This window comes from Dromiciops gliroides, chromosome 5 (assembly GCF_019393635.1).
Source record: "Dromiciops gliroides isolate mDroGli1 chromosome 5, mDroGli1.pri, whole genome shotgun sequence".
NCBI classification, from domain to species: domain Eukaryota; kingdom Metazoa; phylum Chordata; class Mammalia; order Microbiotheria; family Microbiotheriidae; genus Dromiciops; species Dromiciops gliroides.
In genome coordinates, this window is record NC_057865.1 from 42,939,318 (window position 1) to 42,959,867 (window position 20,550).

At 40.8% G+C, this 20,550-nt stretch overlaps 1 protein-coding gene across 2 annotated transcripts in view; it reads right to left on the reverse strand.

Annotated features, from left to right (window-relative positions):
- EXOSC7 (exosome component 7) overlaps positions 1-20,550 on the reverse strand; it is a 41,851-nt gene that overhangs the window by 4,758 nt on the left and 16,543 nt on the right. For both annotated transcript variants that reach the window (XR_006353228.1, XM_043966150.1), the window contains exon 5: positions 7,713-7,783. Coding sequence is in view for 1 of the 2 variants with exons in the window: in XM_043966150.1 (XP_043822085.1) it covers positions 7,713-7,783 (71 nt within the window). In the remaining variant the exon portion in view is untranslated. The remainder of the gene's footprint in view (positions 1-7,712; positions 7,784-20,550) is intronic.

Here is a 20,550-nt window from a genome sequence, read left to right on the forward strand (position 1 = left end):
TAGTAATCTAAAAGGAATATTTTTAAATGGGGATAGGGACTCTCAGGACCAGCAATCATGAAATTCTAAGAAAACATATCATTGGGGGAGCCATTAGTTTTTGGAAAAGAAACTGTGAATGGTATCGGCTTCAGGTGTGCGTGTATAGACATATACACGGCCAATGCAGAAATCTGTTGTCCTTGACTATACATACTAGTTACAAAGGTTTTCTTTTGCTTTCTTTATTTTTTCCCAATGGGGGTTGGTCATAAGAGGGAGGGAATGTAGATTTTTGTTCACTGAAAAAGTTTTAAAGAGGCGGCAGCTAGGTTGTGAAGTGGATAAAGCATTGGCCCTGGATTCAGTAGGACCTGGGTTCAAATCTGGCCTCAGACACTAGACACTTACTAGCTGTGTGACCCTGGGCAAGTCACTTAACCCTCATTGGGGAGGGGGGGTTAAAGTACTTAAAAACTTCACAGATGAAGAAACCAGAGAGGCCCAGGCACTTCCCAGGTCCCACGGGGAGGAAACCAGGAGTGGCAGGGCTGGGATTGCTATCCAAGTCCTCTGGCTACTTCTAGCACTCTGTCCACTGCGCTGCTCTATTCCTCAGGGCCAAGAGTTCCACTATTGTAAAGCACGGTAGGAAAAGTGAGACAAGGGGATAAAATTGGGACTGATTAGCTCCAAGAAAAGGACTTTGAAGGTCTCAAATCACATCCTGCTTTTCCTGCACTTTCTCACTAAGTAGACTGCCACGCTCCAGATTTACTCAGAAATTGTAAAGCAAGGCTGAAGGAAGATGCCTTAGTCTACAAAGTGAAATCACAAAGTGAATTTATTAACCTAGGGTGGAGGAAGGGAGGGATGGGTGGGTCCACTGAGCAGCATGATTTCCTCTTGTTCCCTTCACAATGGCCTTATACACTCTGGCACAGTTGCTGGTCCCAGGGTGAACAAACAATTACTGGCTGGGGTCTGATGCCCTCACTTTAATACTGGGCATGGCTCATACTTACAAATAGACCTCCCCTCCAACCCCCCAAAAAAGGACACCTATAAAAAAGAAAGGCGAATCTCAGGGATATAAAGACAGGAAAGATCACATGTGAATAAATACAAATGACTAAATACAGATGCCAGTTGAAGGTTTTAATAGTATGTTGAAAAGTGCTTCCTTTTTGGCCCCTTTCCTGACCATAAAGTTGCTGTTTTGATGATAAGAAACTTCATTTCAATTCAATAACCATTTGGGGGGGGGCAGGACAATAAGGGTTAAGTGACTTGCTCAGGGTCACACAGCTAGTAAGTGTCAATTGTCTGAGGTCAGATTTGAACTCAGGTCCTCCTGAATCCAGGGCCAGTGCTCTATCCACTGCGCCACCTAGCTGCCCCTCAATAATCATTTCTTAATCCAGCTATTTCAGGGGTGTGTGTGTGTGTATACACATACACACACACACACACATATATATATATATATACATACATACATATATATATATATACACACATATATACATCTCACTATGTATTTTGGGCACAGGAATCTTTGAAGCAGGCTATGATATGGCCAGACCTATGCATGAAGAACATTACTTTAGCAGCCGTGTAAAAGACGAATTAGAGGGAGGGGGGAATGGAGGCAAAGAGACCCGTTAGGAGGCTGTTTACATAGTTTTCCTCCTCATTCACAAAAGACTTATGCAATTACTGGTTACCATGGATACCAAGAGATTATGGGGGGAAAAGGCTGTTTGACTGTGGGAACAGATAATGGCTCAATACCACAGTATCAAGATGTGAAAATATATAGCCACTTATGCAAGGCTAATCTGAGACCTGAACCCTAGCCCTAGAAACGGGAGGGAAAGTATGGGAATAGGTATGAAGAGATCCTGTAGGAACAGAACTATCAGGACATGGCGAAAAACAATGTGGGAGGAGGGGAATGAGGGAAAGAAGAGTCAAAGTCAACCATGAGGTTTCAAATTCAATTCTCTGGCAAGATGGCAGTGCCACCAACAACAGAGATGGGAAAGTCAGGTAGAGGTGTGCATTTAAAGAAGACTGGCAATGGATCAACTTTTAGACAGACAAGCACATCAGATTTGGAGTGAGATGCTTAAACTGTAACCCTTGACTTACTGGCTGTGTTTCCTTGGGCAAGACACTTATTCTCTCTCATCTATAAAATTGAAAGTATCTAAAGAAGTTTTACATCTATGATACATAATCTGTGGAGACAGAAAAATCCAGAGAGTGATCATTGAACCCATGGGCTCCAATGGAATCAGCAAGGAAGAGAATGCAGAGAGAAAAGAAAGGTGGGCCTGGGACAGAGCCATGAGGAGAGGCCCATACCTGAGACGTGCAACAAAGACCAATGAACATTTTTATCAATGGTTGGGATCAAGGCATAGATGGAATGTTCATCAAATCAGCACATGACCCAAAGCTGGGAAAGATGGAGAACATAACAAGATAGGGAGACATGTTTGGATAGCATTCTAAGTGAAAAAGACTTGGTGATTTTAGTAGACTGAAGTTCCATCAGTCAGCAGTGGGATGTGCGTTTTAAAAAATTAATCCAATACTGGACAGACTGAAGTTAGTTATAGCTTCCAGAAATAGGGATGTGACAGTGAGACAGTCAGCAAACATTTATTATGCACCTACTACATGCCAGGCAGTGTGCTAAGTGCTGGAGATACCAAAAAAAGGTTAAAAAAAAAAAAAGACAGTCTCTGCTCTCAAGGAATTCAGTCTAAAGGAAGGCTAACATGCAAACAAGTGTGTCCAAACAAGCTATATACAGGATAAAGAGGACATAATCAACTAAGAGAAGATACTAGAATTAAGGTACAGTCAAGAAGTCTTCTTGTAGAAGGTAGGATTTTAGCTGATACTCAGAGGCAGAGATGAGGAGAGAAAGCATTCCATCAGAATGACGAGATCTGCAAGTCAGAGCAGTGAGAAGAAAGGAAATGGAGACACCACATACTGTAGATGGCCTTCTGAAGGGTTTACCCACAAACGAAAGGAAAAATTAAGGACAACAGCCAGTGGTGATGGAGGGATCCAGTGAGGGTTTTTTGAGGCTAGGGGAGAAAAGAGCATATTTACAGGCATTAGAAAAGCAGCAAGAAGACAAGAGATTAAAAGTGAGAGGGATGACGGAGGGTGAAGAAAGGATGGAATGGGGTCATCATTCATGCAGGTAGAGGGGTTTACCTTGGCAAGAGGGGCCGCCACATCACATGAGACATGTGAAAAAGACGGTGGCAGAAGGCATGTGGGTAATGAGATGAAGAGGAAAGAAGAAGAGGGAGCTCTCAGAAAATGCCTCAATTTTTACAGTAAAATATGAGGCAAGAAAAGACTCTCAGCTGAGATGTTGTGGGGAATGATGGGAGGCATGAGGAGGGATGAGATAGTTTAGAAGAGCTGCTGTGGACAGTGAGATTCTGAGCTAATTAGGGAAGTACAAAAGGACTGACTGGCCTGCAGTAGTGAGAGTCCATCTGAGATTATGCAACATAAATTGGTTGTGATAGTGCTACTGCCCTTACCAGAAAACATCTGGAATATTGTTCAGAGGGCCACGTTTTAAGAAGGGCATTGGTGAACTGGTCTGCACTGATAAGGGTAACTGAAGGAGGGTCTGAGCCCATAAGATGGGCTGAAGGAACTGACTAGAGTTATTTAACCTGGAGAAGAGAAGACTCAGTGATGTGATAGCTGTGTTCAAATACTGAAAGGGCTACTGTAATTTATATAATAATGACAGCACTATAGAGAAAAATAACTACGAAAGGCTGAAGAACTCTGAGAATTGCAATGACCAACCAAGATTCCAGAGGCCCAGTGTTTAAGCATACTCCTCATGACAGAATGATGGATCTAATGTATACAATGAGGCACATGCTTTCTGCCACAGCCAGTGTGGGAATTTGTTGGTTTTTTTCACTGTACATATATGTTACAAGGGGTTTTTTTTTCTTTCTTTCTTTCCCCAGATTAGGAATGGGCAGTAGGCAGGAGAGAGCAGTTGGCGATAGCATTGTTCCCTATCTCCCTAAAGAAAAAGGAAAAAAAGGAGCACTGAAAAGTTTCTAAATGCACAGAAACAGAAGATGGCCAGAATGAATAGACAAGTTGTATGACAGAAAATTATTTTACATAAAAAAGGGATTAGCTACCTTCTGTCTGGCTCCAGGGGAGAGGACAGAGCTCAGAGTGAGGGGTGGTCGGTGTCAGACAGAGGGAACGTGTACACTCAAGGAAACCTTCCTAACAATTCATGCCTAAGAGTGACCAGGCTGGAAGTGCTGGGTCTGTAATCTTGAGACTAGAGAGAGGTCACACAGTCAGAGGGAGAATGAGAAAAGAAGAGCGCTACAGAAGTCGAGAGAAGAGAAAGTATCTGGGAAGAAGAGTCCACCAGTCCATCAGCATTTATTAAGTGGTGGAAGGTGAAAGAAGACTGAAAAGGTGTGTGGGGTTAGGGTTGGGGCATTGGGCTACGTCATAAAAGGCTGTGAATCTGAAATCGAGAATTGTGTATTTAATCCCGGGCCGGGTTGTTGTTTGTCCTTCAGTCTTAAAGAGGACCATGACATCAGGAGGTGATGTCATGACTTGTAGTGATTTGATACTGAAGGTCATAGAGAGCCACTGGAGTGGGGAGGGTGGGGTCAGAGGGGGTAACATGGTCACACCTGAGCTTTGGGAAAATCACTTTGAGCATCTGACAAATGCTCTGGAGAGGTCAAGGGGGATAAGGACTGAGAAAAGGCCATCTAATTTAGCAACAGAAACCCCACTGTTGACTTGTGAGAAAGCAGTATCAAGAAAGAGCTTGGTCCCTTAATAAACTGCAAGGATTTGAGGAGTGAATAGTGAAGTAGAGGATTTTTTTTTTTTAGGAAGAAGAATCCTAACCGCTGGAAGCAGTATAGAAAGGACGATTCAACAGGGAAATCCTGAAGATGAGAGAACCCTTTACAGGTTCCACAGCACCAAACAATCTCTGCTTTTGAACAGAGTCACGCAGAACTGTCTCCTCATTAAGACCAAGAGGAATTTTGGCTGATTCGATCCTTCATCTGAGCAGTCACATTTTGCCATCCTGATAGAGAGTATTTATCCATCATCTCCTCCCAGAGCCAAACAATCTGTTCTGTCTCATAGCCTCCCCTTCTTGTTCTCACAGCCAAGATAATCAGTAACTGGGAAGGGGTTGTTTGGAAAGAAGGGAGATGTGAGGGAGGCATTTTTTGAGGCTAATTCAGCAACATATGGTCATTTCCTCTCCTCTCCCAAAAGAATTGCTACAGAGGCTGCTACTGAATTTGGTCCATCACATGAATCCCTATGTATCAACAATAGCCCAATAGGAGCCCAGGGCACTGAACTAACACTCTGATTGGTGTTCTGTCTCACACTCCCAGCTTCATCTTCAGTAGGAGAGCAGCAGTCATGGGTCATGCAGAAATGAGCTTAGATACTAAGGAAAGGGAACTCAAAGATCTGTACTGCTTACTTTCTGAAAAGTTTTCTCATTTAGTAACTGATCCCAGTTGGGTGACTAAGTGTTTACAATGTCTTTAAAAAGGAGGGAAAGAGTGATTCACAACATATATTCTAATTTGCTTTTTTAAAGGAAAAACGGATTTGTCATAAAACATTTAGGTAGCACAGGGTGGAGGCTAGGAAAGCCAGAGGAAAAAGAGCTGTAAAAGTGTTTCTCAGCTTTTAAAAGGTAAAAAATGCACTACATACAGTGTCTTGTGTCTATAAACTCCTTAAGCCTAATTTATGGGCAAGAAGTAGGCTACTTATTAGATACGTACACAACTGATTTTTCTTTTCTAAACCAGCACTATTGTACCCTGCTTCCGGCTTGTAAAATTCACCCAACTGTTTTAATAGGAGCTTTAGTAGACTGACACGATACCTACATTTTTATTGACAGTAGATAATGACAATAGTAAATATTCGGTGCTATCATATATTTTGTATAATGACCTCAAAGTCCTTCAAATTGCAAGCTGACATATCCACAGAAATGATTCCGAAAACTTGACTTGTCCAAAATCAGTCTGATCACAAAGGTAACAAAGAAGCTGCTGACAAGACTGTTGTTGCTTTGCCTCTGAATTTCCCCAGTACCTTCAGTGCCTGCAGGGGGAGAGAAGGGGGCAGCTCACGATGCATCTTGTTTCTCACTGGAAGGTGGAGTTATAAAAAGACAGCTGACCCAAAACCCGGATGAGTAATCCAATGCCCATTCGATCCCAGTTCCTTTCTGCTGAGACCATAATGACAATGGAGGTGTCAGAAAACTACCCTAATTCTACTGCTCAATCAGTGAGATTCTGGGTGTCAAGCTGAGCAAAAAGGTCTAGGAACAAAGGACGGAAGCTGCAAAGGACCAAGCTTAGGCTTGCCGTTAGAAAACACTTTCTCAATCATGCTACACCGAAGTACAATGGGCTGCCTTGGGAAGTAGGAGTGCCCCCCACTGGAGGTATTCGAGAAGTCGGTTGACTGAGCAGTGGAGATGGAACCAAAAGATGATCGTCTGTCAGGCGTGTTGTGGCGGGTGTTCTACTTTGGGGGAAGAGTTGGACTAGATGACCTTGAGGTCCCTTCCAACTCTGAAATGAACAAAACTGGGATAATTATAATTATTAGTTAAAATGTGAGATGTATGAATTCTTTAAAGAAGGGGCCAAAGTTATACCCAGTATCAAAATGGTAACTCTGTGCTGTGCTCACTTTCTGTGGGTCACTATGTGGCCATCAGATATCAGTCTGTGTCCAAAGAACCATGTTCCCTGCTAGGGAAACAAACAGAAAACTGAAAACCGCCCTTCTTTACAGTAGCATCCATTCTTCTGTGGGATAATATCACATGTACACAGAGAAGTAAACACAAGATAATGTAAAGAAGGCCAGAAACGATGGGAGGCTCAGGAATGGTTGTGACAAAGAAATAGGTGATTCCCTTTGAGGGAATCTGAGGATTCTGGGAGGCAGAGATGAGGAAAAAACGTTTTCTGGGGATGAAGGAAAGACAGAGCAATGAGAAATAGAACAGGGAGTTCTGATAACAGAGAGTAATAAGCCAGCTTGGCCAGAACAACAAGTTAGTGAAGTGAATAATACAAAATAAGGAAGCAAAGGGAGCTGGGAGCCAGATTGTGGAGGACTTTAAACACCAAGCTGAAGACTTCATATTTTATACTCCATCTTAAAAGTAACAGGAAAATAATGATGATTTTTAAACAAAAAAGTGACATGGTCACATCTGTACCTTAGAAAGATGATTTTGGCAGTTGTAGTAAGATGAACTGTGAGATGACCAAAGGTGAGGGCGGAAGGGAAGAGACTAGAAAGAGGGAGACTGACTCTGAGGCTGTCATTCAGAGAAGGGGTGATTAGGGCCCCAAAGATAGTGGAAGTGTGAACAGAAAGTCATGGACTCTAGAGACACTGTGGAGGTAGAGTCATCAAATTTGAAACACCCATGAAGGGATGGAGAAGGAACAAACTAGGAGGATTCTGAGGCTGTGATCTTGGGCAAATGGAAGACCCTGAAAAGAAACAGGGAAGACAGATTTTTCTCAAGCTGCCCAAATGTTTTTAATTTTACTTCAGATCACATTCAGGGAGCACTTCAGATTTGCTTTCATGGGAAACACAGGGCTCCTAAGTCTTACCTTGTATTGAAGAGAGCAGCCTTTACAGCAATGGAGATGGCATCAAATAAATTCCCACCACATTCCAATAACTGAGGGAGAGAAAGAGGAAAAAGAGGTACTTGTTAGAGCTAAGTATTATTCACACCATGCAAAGGGCAGAACCAATGGGCTTTTTTTTTTTTAAATAAAAGTATTTTATTATTTTCCAGTTACATGTGGAGATAGTTTTCAACATTTGTTTATATAAGATTTCCAATTTCAAATTTTTCTCCCTCTCTCCCCTCCCTCCCCTAGACAGCAAGTAATCTGATATAGGTTATATAAACACAATAACATCAAACATATATCTGCATTAGTCATGTTATAAGAGAAGAATCAGAGCAAAAAGGAAAAACATCAAAAGAGAAAAACAGCAGCACCAAAAACAAAAGAAATAGTATGGTTCAAGCTGCATCCATATTCCACAGTTCCTGGGTTTTTTTTTCCCCTTCTGGATTTGGAGAGCCTTTTCCATCATGAGTCCTTTGGAACTTTCTTGGTGAGAAGAATAATCTAGTCTATCACAGGTGATCAACACATAATGTTAATGATACTGTGTACAATGTTCTTCTGGTTCTGCTCATCTCACTCATCATCATTTCATACAAGTCCTTCCAGGTTTCTCTGAACTCCTCCTGCTCATTGTTTCTTACAGCACAATAGAATTCCATTACGTTCATATACCACAACTTGTTCAGCCATTCCCCAGTTGATGGACATCTCCTCAATTCCTTGCCACCACAAAAAGAGCAGCTATAAATATTTTTGTACGTGTGGGTCCTCTTCCCTTTTTTATGATCTCTTTGGGGAAAAGACCCAAAAGTGGTATTGCTGGATCAAAGGGTATGCACGGCTTTATAGGCCTTTGGGCATAATTCCAAATTGCTCTCCAGAATGGTTGGATCAGTTCACAGCTCCACCAACAATGCATTAGTGTTCCAATTTTTCCACAGCTTCTCCAACATTTATTATTTTCCTTTTTTGTCACATTAGCCAATATGATAGGTGTCAGGTGGGACCTCAGAGTTGTTTCAATTTGCATCTCTCTAATCAATACCAATAGGCTTTTACAATGGAATAAAAAATAACAACTACTCTATTCCTATCTTTGTCTTTAATTTCATTAAAGTTAGCATATTATGCCTCCCAAACATCTTACTTAGTGGGAAAGTCAGCAAGCTCTGTTGGTCCCACTTAAGAGAAGAGGCAATAAAACAACCCACGAGCATTTATTAAGCAGTGACTGTATACTATGCACTGTGCCAGGCAACGGTGATCAAAACTGAACTAGTTCCTGTCCTCAAGGAGCTCAATTCAGAAAGGCAATCTGTATGCTCATGAATATATACAAGTGAACTACAAAGTCATATTTGGAGAGAGGCACTAGAATCTGGGGCAGGGGGTGTCTACAAAGTTATTGTGGTAGAGGAATCCCCTGCGCTGAGCTCTGAAGGGAACAAGGGATTCTAAGAACCAGAGGTAAGGAGGGACAGGAACTCCCAGCATGGGGAACATGGCCTGTGCCAAGGAACAGAGAGGCAGTGGAAGGTCATAGGTGAGACACAGCTGAAGCCTGTGTGGTGGGCTGAAGAGGCTGAAGGGCACGAAAGGATAATAATGTTGGAAATGTCAGGTCAGGAAGGGCTTTAAATGCCAAATGGAGGACCTGCTATTTGATATGATAGGGAAAATGAGCCAATGGAGTTTAATGAGCTGGGAAAGTAGCACAGTTAGACTGTGCTTGAGGAATATTACTCTGAAGGCCATATGGAGGATGGAGTGAAGCAAGGTTCCACTGACAAGACATGGCAACCTGCCTGGGGAGTGAAGTGAGGGATACTGAAGGGGAGAAGCTTACTCTGAGGTTGCAAATTTAGATGAGTAGGAGGATGGTAGTGCCCCCTCAAAAGAAGCAGGGATGTGTAGACAAGGGGTAGATTGCGGGGAAGATAATGAGGACTGCATGGTGCACTTGAGATGCTTATTGGATAGCCAATCAAAATATCCAGTGAACAATGGGTTGTTTGTCCTTCATTCTCTAAGAGGACCATGACAGGTGTCATGATGGCACTGAAATGGATTGAAGTGAGGGAGGGCTCTCCATCTGAGCCCGGTGGCAAGACGACTGGAGATGGCCCCAGGTGTTTAAGGCAATTGGGGTTAAGTGACTTGCCCAGGGGTCACACAACTAGTAAGTGTCTAAGGTGAGATTTGAACTCAGGTCCTCCTGACTCCAGGTCCAGTGCTTTATCCACTGCACCACTGAGCTGCCCCTGAACAGTGGATGCTACATTGCTGGAGCTCAGAAGAGAGAACAGGAAAGTCATAGAACCTCGATTAACAAATCTGATAGGCTACCAGTAAGAAAAAAAATGTAGCCAAATATAAAGAAAAAGATGGAATGAGCTCTGATCATGGACTTAAGGCTCTTTTTTTTTTTTTTACTACAGCTGTCACTGTTAACCTCAGCTCTACTTTGCCTCAGCAAATTTACCCAGCCTGCCTCACTCATAATTCCCCAAGTCCCGACTCCTTGTCTTTACTTAGAACCATTCTTCTTCATGAGCTTTCAGCCCTTTCCCAACCATTCCTTTCTTTCATATTACCTAGACTTGCCTCCCCCAACTGTCCTAGACCTGTTAAACAATAAATACTGTTATGATTTTGTTCATAACATATGGTTGGTGGTTTCCATGGCTCTTCTCATTAGGCATACAAGGAAGGTAAATGAATGGAGATACTTACTATAAAATATATGCATGAATACACACATTTATAAAGCTGCTATGTTGATAATTTTTGTCCCCATGTTAGAACCTTTGTTTATTAAGCTTTTACTTCTCTTCCCTTCTCAGAATCTGTGCTCACATCCATACACATAATCCCAAAGGAAAAGGTTCTAAGTACCTCCATAAGAGTGAGTGCCTCTAAACAATCCAGGGTCATTTTTCTGGTGCTAATCAAGCAATTTAGAAGCAGAACACAAAGACTCATGCCTATGTTAATCAGCTACTGTCTTCCATACAGATGTACTTTTAATTGCTCCTTGCTTTCATCCCCAGAAACTAGCTGAGAAGGCTCCTGTTTCTCTCAATGATAATGTCAAAAACAAGCATCCACCTGGACCTATGATAATTTCAAAGACAAATTTCCACCTGGGTCTAAACAGCCCTACAGCATCTGTGATCACAGATAAAATCTCCCACATACCCCCTTTGTTAGCTAAACTTGAGAAGACTGGGAAATAATTCAATCCCACGTTTTCATACCACTCAAATGATGACTGAACTCAAAGACCTCAAAGTGAAGTTATGGAAGTAAAGGAAACAGATAACACCCTGCTCCCCACCATCAGAGATGGAACTTTTTCTGGACAAAAAGTCAGCAGAGGGGCAGCTAGGAGGCACAATGGATAGAGCACCAGCCCTGGAGTCAGGAGTACCTGAGTTCAAATCTGGCCTCAGGCACCTAACACTTACTAGCTGTGTGACCCTGGGCAAGTCACTTAACCCCAACTGCCTCACCAAAAAAAAAAAAAAAAAGTCAGCAGAAAAGTCATCTTTGAGGAAACTGTCATCAGCACCATGATTTAGATGCAAATTTGGAAGGAATGCCCCCACCCCAATCTGTAGCTAGTTTTATTTGAACACATTGCTTGAGCGTGTACATCTCAATGCATGGTTTTTCCCAATATGGATGCTGAGTTAACACATGAGCACTCATTTAGAGAGAATTCTGCTGCCAAATGTAGGAATTAAAATGGACCAATCATGCCTACTATAGCACTTCTGTACACATATCATAATTATAACTCACATTTGCATCATGCTTTAGTTTACAAAGCCCTTTACATACATTATCTCATTTGAGTCTTACAACAAATCTATGTGAAATAGGGAGGGCAAAGTGCATTTTAAATGTGGGGAAATGGAGTCCCAGGGAGGTTAATTTGCCTCTGGTCACAAAGTCACAGGCAGACCCTGAAACTGATCCAAGTCTCTTATCTCCACATCCGATACTTCCCCCCTTACAGCACTCTCTTAGGTATATTCATTACTATATTCTTTCTCTCTTTCCCCTCCATTTGTATTTGTACTGCTTCCTTCAGCTGTCTTGTTTTTTTACTTTCTCCAGCACCTTTTCTGTATACACTGATTACCAAGTAGCCACTGCTGACTTTTAAATGTTCCTGAGCCATGCCAAATGTCCTGCAAAGAGGAATGGATTTAAGAGTCAGAAAACCCATCTGAGTCCTAGTGACCCTATACACTAAGTGACCTTGGGGATATTTTCTCATCTGTAAAATGTGGGGGTTGAAAGAGATGATTCTAAGGTCACTTCAAGTTTCCTGGATCTATTTAGACACAGAAAACTAAAGCTAAAATGCACCATACAAATTATCCTTGACCTAGGCATTGAGGTAGACAGTGATGAGAATGTGCTGGACATGGAATCAGGAAGACCTGATCTTGCCTCAGTTTCCTCATCTGCAATATGGGAATAATCACAGCACCATCTCCCAGGGCTGCTAGTGTAAATGTCAGGCTGGATTTGAACTCAAGTCCTTCTAATTGTAGGCCCAGTGCTCTATCCACTGTGCCACTTACTCAAGCCTGCAACACAGGAGGTAACAGAAATGAGACTTGAACACAAACCTTCTGACTCTGATCTAGAGTTCTTTCCATTACTTACTACTACCTGCCCATTTGGGATCGTATGAAAACTTTTGTTTCCCATATTACTTTTAATTCATGGTACTCAGAGCTTTATAGATACAAAACCACATATGCATATGTAGGTGTTTCTTCTCTGTGACATCAATAGGACTGACACTAAATCATGAATGTCCACTGATGAGAAGATAAATGTTTCCTGGTCACTACTCTATGTGGTGGCCCACTTCCTTGTACATTTATCACCAGGCTGCTTTTCTCCAGCTTTGTCAGATGCCATCCCTCCAAGGCAGGAGAGGAACAGAAGCCGCCCTGTGATTTCATTAGTATAAGCAGCTCCTGGGTGACAATACTCCTACTAACTTAGGTCGCCACTTTCTCTGCAATCTCAGAGTTTTAGTAAGCTAAGTAGAGCAGTGGTATCAAACTCTTAATAGAAAGGGATACATGCCTGCCCCAAATTGACTTAAAAGTACCATAAATTTACTTCAACTTTATTTTATTGTACTTTTATTTATTTTGTTAAGCATTACACAATTACATTTTAATCTGGTTAGCTACACTGATCACTCTGGCCTAGAGACAAGAAAAGACTATGTTTCAGTGGTGGAAGAACTTGAATCTAGGTATTTCTGGCTATCAAACCACTATGTCGTACTGCATCTAAAGCAGATACTAAAGGAAAGTAGCCAGACTTCTCAAGTCTCTCACTTTGTCTGGCTTGCTCTTTCATGGGAGGAATAAATTCTACTGCCTGCCATATAAGCATTTCTGCTGAGATCTTCAAGTGCCAAAAAAAAAAAAATTGCTAAATAAAAATGAAACAACACATTGTTAACACTGTCTTCTAAAGAGGGTGAATAATGGACTAACCACAGTGATATAGGCTAGACCCCATGAGTGTATGGAAAATAAACAAGTATATACAACCTTCTGAAAGGGCACAGGACAAGCCAGGAACTGAGTTGTATGATGTTTTGTGCTGCCTTACTGGCAGAACACTGAGATGAGCCAACACAGATTTCAAGAAACTTTCTCTACAAATGATTTTCTTATCCTGTGTATGGGGGAAGGATGAGGGAAAAAAAATGACCATTTGTTACAGAGCTAGGAAAGCAGGGGAACTAAAGAAACCTAAAATTCAAGGAATTAAGTGTTTGGGAGTGGCAATGCTTCCAGCCCAGTGCCCTCTGCCACTGTCTTGGGCAGCCACCTGTGAGGGGTCTAACCTGGTCACTGCTCCTGTAGGTGCTACAGTCTCTACTAGGGAAGACTCAGAAAGGAAAGCTCTTGTGGCCACAGTCGTTGGCCTTGTCAAATGGTTCAATCTCTGAAAGTGGTCTCATTTTATTGGTTAAAATGACTTCAAAGAAGAGGCCTTACCATCATCTGCTTTACTGACACTCTGAGGATTATGTGACCCTTCTATCTGACATGCAGCTGAAACTGTTGACTATTTCTATGTGCTATCTCCCCCATCAGAATGTGAGCTCAAGCAGGGAAGTCTTCCTGTTTTATTGGTATCCCCAGTACTTAACATAGTTCTTTGTACATAGTAAGTATTTAATTCACTTATTCATTCAGAGTTAGAGAAAAGTAAAACTATAAACCCCAATATTCATATACACTTGAAAAATGCAAAGGACTACACAAAGCTACAATAGCCTTATTTTGTTAGGAAGCCCTGGTAGAGTATATTATATGAGCCCCCATCCTCCTTCCAAAACCATAGGAACATTCACCATAAGCTATCTGGAGACAGAATTTATGGGAAATGATAATTATGATATTGTTTTTCAAAGTTCTGAAAAGAAAGTTCTTTTTAAAAATACCTTTTAAATATATATATTTTTAAAAATCTCTTCAGTTCCATAATACTTTGCTAGTCCTTTAAAAAAATTATATTTAGAAGTTATATTGACTTTTAGTACTAAATATTATTTTAAGTGTTCAATATGCTATAAACATACATACATATATGTTAAGGTTCTTCGAATATCAAAACATCATTGTTACCAGTGCAACTATTTATGACAGTGCCCACACTCAAAAAAACTTCTGATTAATTATTTTAATGAAAGTGATTTGTATCATATCATATTCACATTCTCACTTATTTCCCTGATAAAAGTTGTGTAACTCAACTATTTTTTTTCTGATGATGCATTTCTCTTATGATAAAAGTCATGAAATTTTATTATCTCCATATAATTAAAGATGAGGGTCAGGGCAGCTAGGTGGCACAGTGGATAGAGCACCGGCCCTGGAGTCAGGAGTACCTGAGTTCAAATCCGGCCTCAGACACTTAACACTTACTAGCTGTGGGACCCTGGGCAAGTCACTTAACCCCAATTGCCTCGCTAAAAAAAAAAAAAAAGATGAGGGTCAGGCAATGAGCAATGAAGATATTTACAAGGGGTATGAGTAGGCTGCTACCAGTGAAGAATTGTGGAGAAGCAACAGAAAGTTTATCCAAAAGGAGATGTAAGATCAGTAAAGAAGTTGGGCCTGTAAGATCAAGTGATAACTAACGAAAGGCCATGTGATCCACTGTGATCATCTTTGTAGTGTCAAGGAAGACAAAAGACAGCTCCGAGAACACTAGATGGACCCTCTGAGGAGCAAGGACAGACTAGAAGGTGGCAGCATGATGCAGTAGAAAAAAAAAAAGCTAAATCTGGAGTCTGAGGTGTGGGATTTGAATCCTACTTCTACTACTTCCTGTCTGTGCAAATCAGATCGAGAAGATACTTAACCACTTTGAGCCTCAACGTCTTCATCTCTACAATCAGAAGGGCTGGATTAGGAGACCATCAAAGTTCCTTCTAGCTCTAAGTCTGAGTCATACAAGAAGAGAGTGTGATCAGCACTGATGGGTGAATACACATATTGGGGAGATAACGGAGGAACTGAAGTACCTAATAAAAAGTTGCTGGTAGTAGTGAAAGAGTAACAATGAACTGTTGTCTCCTTTTGCACTATCGGCAAGAAAGTTTTCTAATGCTTCTTTTTAACAACCATTTTGGTTTATGGTAGGTATTCACAATCTATAACATAAAATTTCCCATTTAGAAATGTAGAAACTTAAAAAAAAAAGAAAAAAAATGTAAAAACTACTGAATATTAATCTTTTTCAAAGACTATGATAGAAATCACTCAGTGTTTACTCCCCCAAATAGATTTATTTCATACTGGAATCAGTCAGTCACTAAACATTAAGTGCCCACTATGTGTCAGTTACTGTGCTAAGAGATGGGGATAGAAAATGTGGCAAAACACAGTCCCTATCCTCCACAATCTAACAGGGAGACTACAAATAAACAAGCGCTATACAGGATAAATAGGAAATCACCAATGGAGGGAAGGCATTAGAATTAAGAGGGATTGGGAAAGGCTCCCTTTAGAAGATGGGATTGTAACTAAGACTCAGAGGAAGCCAGTGATCAGCGGTGAGAAGGGACAGCATTCCAGGCATGGACAACAGTCAGTGAAAACGCCTAGAGCCCAAAGATGGAGTGTTTTGTCCAGTGTCTCTGGACTGAAGAATGCGTGGCAGGGAGGGGGCTAGGTGGAAGAAGGCTTTGAATGTCAGACTGAGCATTCTGTATTTGATCCTGGAAATGCTAGGGAGCCAATGGAGTTTACTGAGGAGGGTGATGTGGTTGGATCTGTGCTTTAGGAAAATCATTTTGGTGGCTGAATGAAGGATGGATTAATTCAGGGAGACACCCAAAGCAAGCAGGTCACCCCAGCAGCTACTGCAACAGTCCAGGTGTGAGGTGATGAGGGCCTGCAACAAGGAGTGACAGCAGAGATAAAGGGAGCATATTCAAGAGATGTGGCAACGGTGAGATCAACAGGCCTTGGCAATAGATTAAAAATGAGGAATAAGGAATAGTGAGGAGTCCAGGATGACTCCTAAGCTGTGAGCCCGAGGGACTGGGAGGATGGTGTTTCCTTTTATAGCAGTAGGGAAGGTTTCAAGGAAGGATGAGTGAAGTTTGGACACACTGAGGTTAAGAAGTATACTGTTCACCCCAAATTTGAAGTATCTGAAAGGCATTGGAGATAGGATTGGAGATCAGCAGAGTGTCTGGGGCAGGAGAGGCAGATTTGAGAATCATTAGCACAGAGATGGTAACTAAGTCCATGAGAGTTGATGAGGTTATCCAGTGGAGTGGTGCAGAAAAAAGAAAGAAGAGGATACACAACAGAACCCTAAGGGACACCTGTGGTTACAGGGTATGATCTGGAGGAGGACCCAGCAAGGAGACTGAGAAAGAGCAGTCAGATAGATAGAAGGAAAACCAGGAGGGAGGCTGTCCTGAAAACCTAGAAGAGAAGAGAGTATCAAGAAGGAAAAGAAGGACCGGCAGTGTCACAGGCTGCAGAGAGGTCAAGGAGCATGAAGACTGAGATAAGGCCACTGGATTTGGCAATCAGGAGATCAGCAATACCTTTAGAGACAGTAATGTCTCTACTACTACTTCAGTGGAATGATAAGGTCTGAAAACAGCTATAGGTCATTAAGAAGAAAGTGAGAGGAGGGAAAGTGGAGGCACCTATTGTAAAAGGCATGTTTGTGGGCCACAGAAAAGGAGCCAGTAGAGAGGGAGAGACTGAAAATAAGTGAGTGAGGATGACAAAGGGGCCAGTCTGCTGAAGGAATAGGGGTGGAATGGGATGGCTAGAGCAGGGAGAAGGGTTAGTCTTGCACCTCATCATTAGAAGGATTTGAGTGATAGGAAATGAGGATGAGGGGAAAAGAGGGAACTTGTGGTGAATGACCTCAATTTTTCCTGTAAAATCTAAGACAATGATCTCATCTTGGGGGGAGGGGGCAGGGTGGAACCACTGGAAGGGTGAGAAGGCTTGGAAAAGTTGCTGTGGAGAGTAGCAGAATGAGGTGATAAGTAGAATTGCCTAACAGCAGTGAGGAAATATCGGCTACATTAGTTCTTTACTTTGATTCCTTTGAACTTCATTTTTTAAAAATCTGCAAAAAATTATGTATGCTACATATGTCATAGAGTTGTTGGGAAGAAAATGCTCTAGAAAATCTACATTTCTATACAGTTGTGTTCTGATAAATGTTTAACAACCAGCTCTCCACCAAAAAAAAAATGTATATATGACATATTTTTAGGTTTAATCTGCATTACTCACATTTTCTCTATCACTTTCTTAACTCTAGACAATCAAGAAAATAATAAATCAAACCCTGATTTGTACAATTTGAAGGTTTCTCAGCTATAAATGCTCACACAGATAAATTAACAATCAGCTCTCACTAGCTGGTTTGAGCTGTTCCAGCACACTCCTGGATAGGAAAGTAAAAGATAAATAGTTATCCTGGGTAGAACACCAATGTAAACTGTAATAAGATTTTACAGTATCTGGGCTGTCAAACTTGGTTATAGAATAGCCTTGTACATGAATAATTTGTTTCATCTATTATTTTCATATTTTTCAACATTTGTTTTTACAAGATTTCTAGTTTCAAATTTTTCTCCCTCCCTCCCCTCCCACTTCCCTCCCCAAGACAGCAAGCAGTCTGATATAGATTATATACATACAATCAAATTAAGCATATTTCTGCATTAGTCATCCTGTGAAAGAAGAATAGAGCAAAAGGGAAAAACTTCAAAAAAGAAAAGAAATAGAACTAGTCTGGTTCAATCTGCATCCAGATGTCATAGTTCTTTTTTTCTGGATTTGGAGAGCATTTTCCATCATGAGTCCTTTGGAACTATCTTAGACCATCGTATTGCTAGAAGAGTCAAGTCTATCCCAGTTGATCAAACACAAAATGTTGTTGATATTGTGAACAATGTTCTCTTAGTTCTGCTCATCTCACTCAGCATCAGTTCAGTACATGAATTTTTTTTAAATTTCTTTCTAAATATTATAGCCTAGAAAAATCTAGCAAAGAACTAGCTAAAAACAAAACAAACAAGAAAAAGAACAAAAAACCCTACATCAACGTACAAGTTGATTGTTTTCCAAGCTTTTTCTAACAAGAGTAAAATTATAGCAACTTGAATCTGAAATAAACATGATTTACTACTGAGTCTTCTTAGATCATTAAAATGGAAAGTTCACAAAGCTAAAATCTACTTAATGCTCAATACAAAAATTACCATCAATGCTAAAAGAAAGCAATTATTTTCATGAAAAGGAAAACACCATTACAAACCCATCACTGTTTGGAAAATGGTAATTATATTTATGACAAGAAAAAATTTACTTTAGGGGCAGCTAGGTGGTGCAGTGGATAGAGTACTGGCCCTGGAGTCAGGAGTACCTGAGTTCAAATCCGACCTTACTAGCTGTGTGACCCCGGGCAAGTCACTTAACCCCAATTGCCTCATTTAAAAAAAATTTTTTTTTAATTAAAAAAAAATTTACTTTGCTGTTAATGTGTCTATGAAAAGCAGTGTGGTGTTGAGGACAGACAACAGGTTTGGATTCAGGAAGACTTGGGTTGAACTCCCGCCAATGACATACACTGGCTCTGTGATCCTGGGTAAATCACCTCCTTGGGCTCCAACCAGTTCTCTGAAGCTCTAAGTGGAAGAGAAGGTGCTTATCTACAATGAGGAGGGAAGGCCCTCTAGGAGCTCCTAACAATTATGAAATCACAGGTCAAGTCCAAAAAGAAAATGCAAGTCAATATTATAATTAAAGGTTAAAATAAAAGTCTGGGGAGGACAGCATTTCAAACTCTCAACTTTCTTAAAGCCAGAAGGAGCCTAGGTTACATCACTTTGTCTAACCCTCCCCCCACTGTACAAATGAGGAAAGTGAAGAACAGAAAGCATGGGATGCCCAAGGTCACCCATCTAGTGGGTGGCAGAGCTGGGACTAAGACCGAGGCCTCTCAACTCCAGTGCAGTGTACTATTTACACTGCCTCCTTTTTCCTTTAAAAAAAGATTCAGGGGCAGCTAGGTGGCACAGTGGATAGAGCACCAGCCCTGGATTCAGGACTACCTGAGTTCAAATCCGGCCTCAGACACTTAACACTTACTAGCTGTGTGACCCTGGGCAAGTCACTTAACCCCAACTGCCTCACCAAAAAAAAAGATTCAGAAAATAAATTTAAATGCTCTTCTAAATTAAGACATTCACAGACAAAGTCAAAGTAAGTTCTTACCATGAACATCCTCCTGGCAGGCCATGACATCTAATATAGTTCTAATGCTGTTAATAAATAAAGCCTATTCCTATGTTAGTGGGGTTTGTTTTGTTGTTTTGTGTTTTTTTTTTTACAAAGCAGGAATAAAAGATTGTTACACAAAGTACTCTAAGACAATGACATAATTACTTATAAGTATAACAGCCCTTCAGTCTAGAGTAGGACTTCTTAAACTTTTTCTACCTGCGACCTCTTTTTGCCTGAGAAACTGTTTTGCAGTCCCAGGCATATAAGTATATAAAATAGATATACAGAACTTTTACTGTTGCCAAATCTTTCATGACCCCCCCACGTTCAGTTATGTGACCCCATATGGGGTCACAACCCACAGGTTTAAGAAACTTTGGTCTAGAAGAATAGACCCATATCAATCTAAATCAAATCAAGAGAATGAAGATCTATCATTAGGATTTTTCTTCTCAGACAAAAACAGTAGTGAACTAAAATATTGTAAAGGAAAAATTTGGGCAAAATCTCTCTCACACTCACACACACACACACACACACACACACGATGGCTAGATGTATAGTTAAATTCCTTGTGGCTATATCCTAACTTCATCAGATAGAACCTTATGTTAAAGGCTCAGGTGTTTTAGTTTACATCTGATTTTCTCTTCTCTTGGTGATGGCTCTCTAGAACCTGAATTTAACTTGTAATAATTGCTAGTTACAATTATTATTTTTAATTAGGGTTCACTAAATTGCCTGGTGAAAGAGCATAGAAACAAACTAACAAGTTCCTCTTGGCACATCAGTGACAAATATGTGCTATATTTGCTTACCTAACATTAGAAATAAAACAGGAATTTAAAATTTTATTTTCATTTATTCTTTTACTCATTAGATTATTTAAACTTCCTTAATAAAATTCTACATTAGCCAACTGTGGGCATCCTACCCCTCCCTGGAGCAGAGCCTACTTTATAACATAAAGTCCAAAGTCA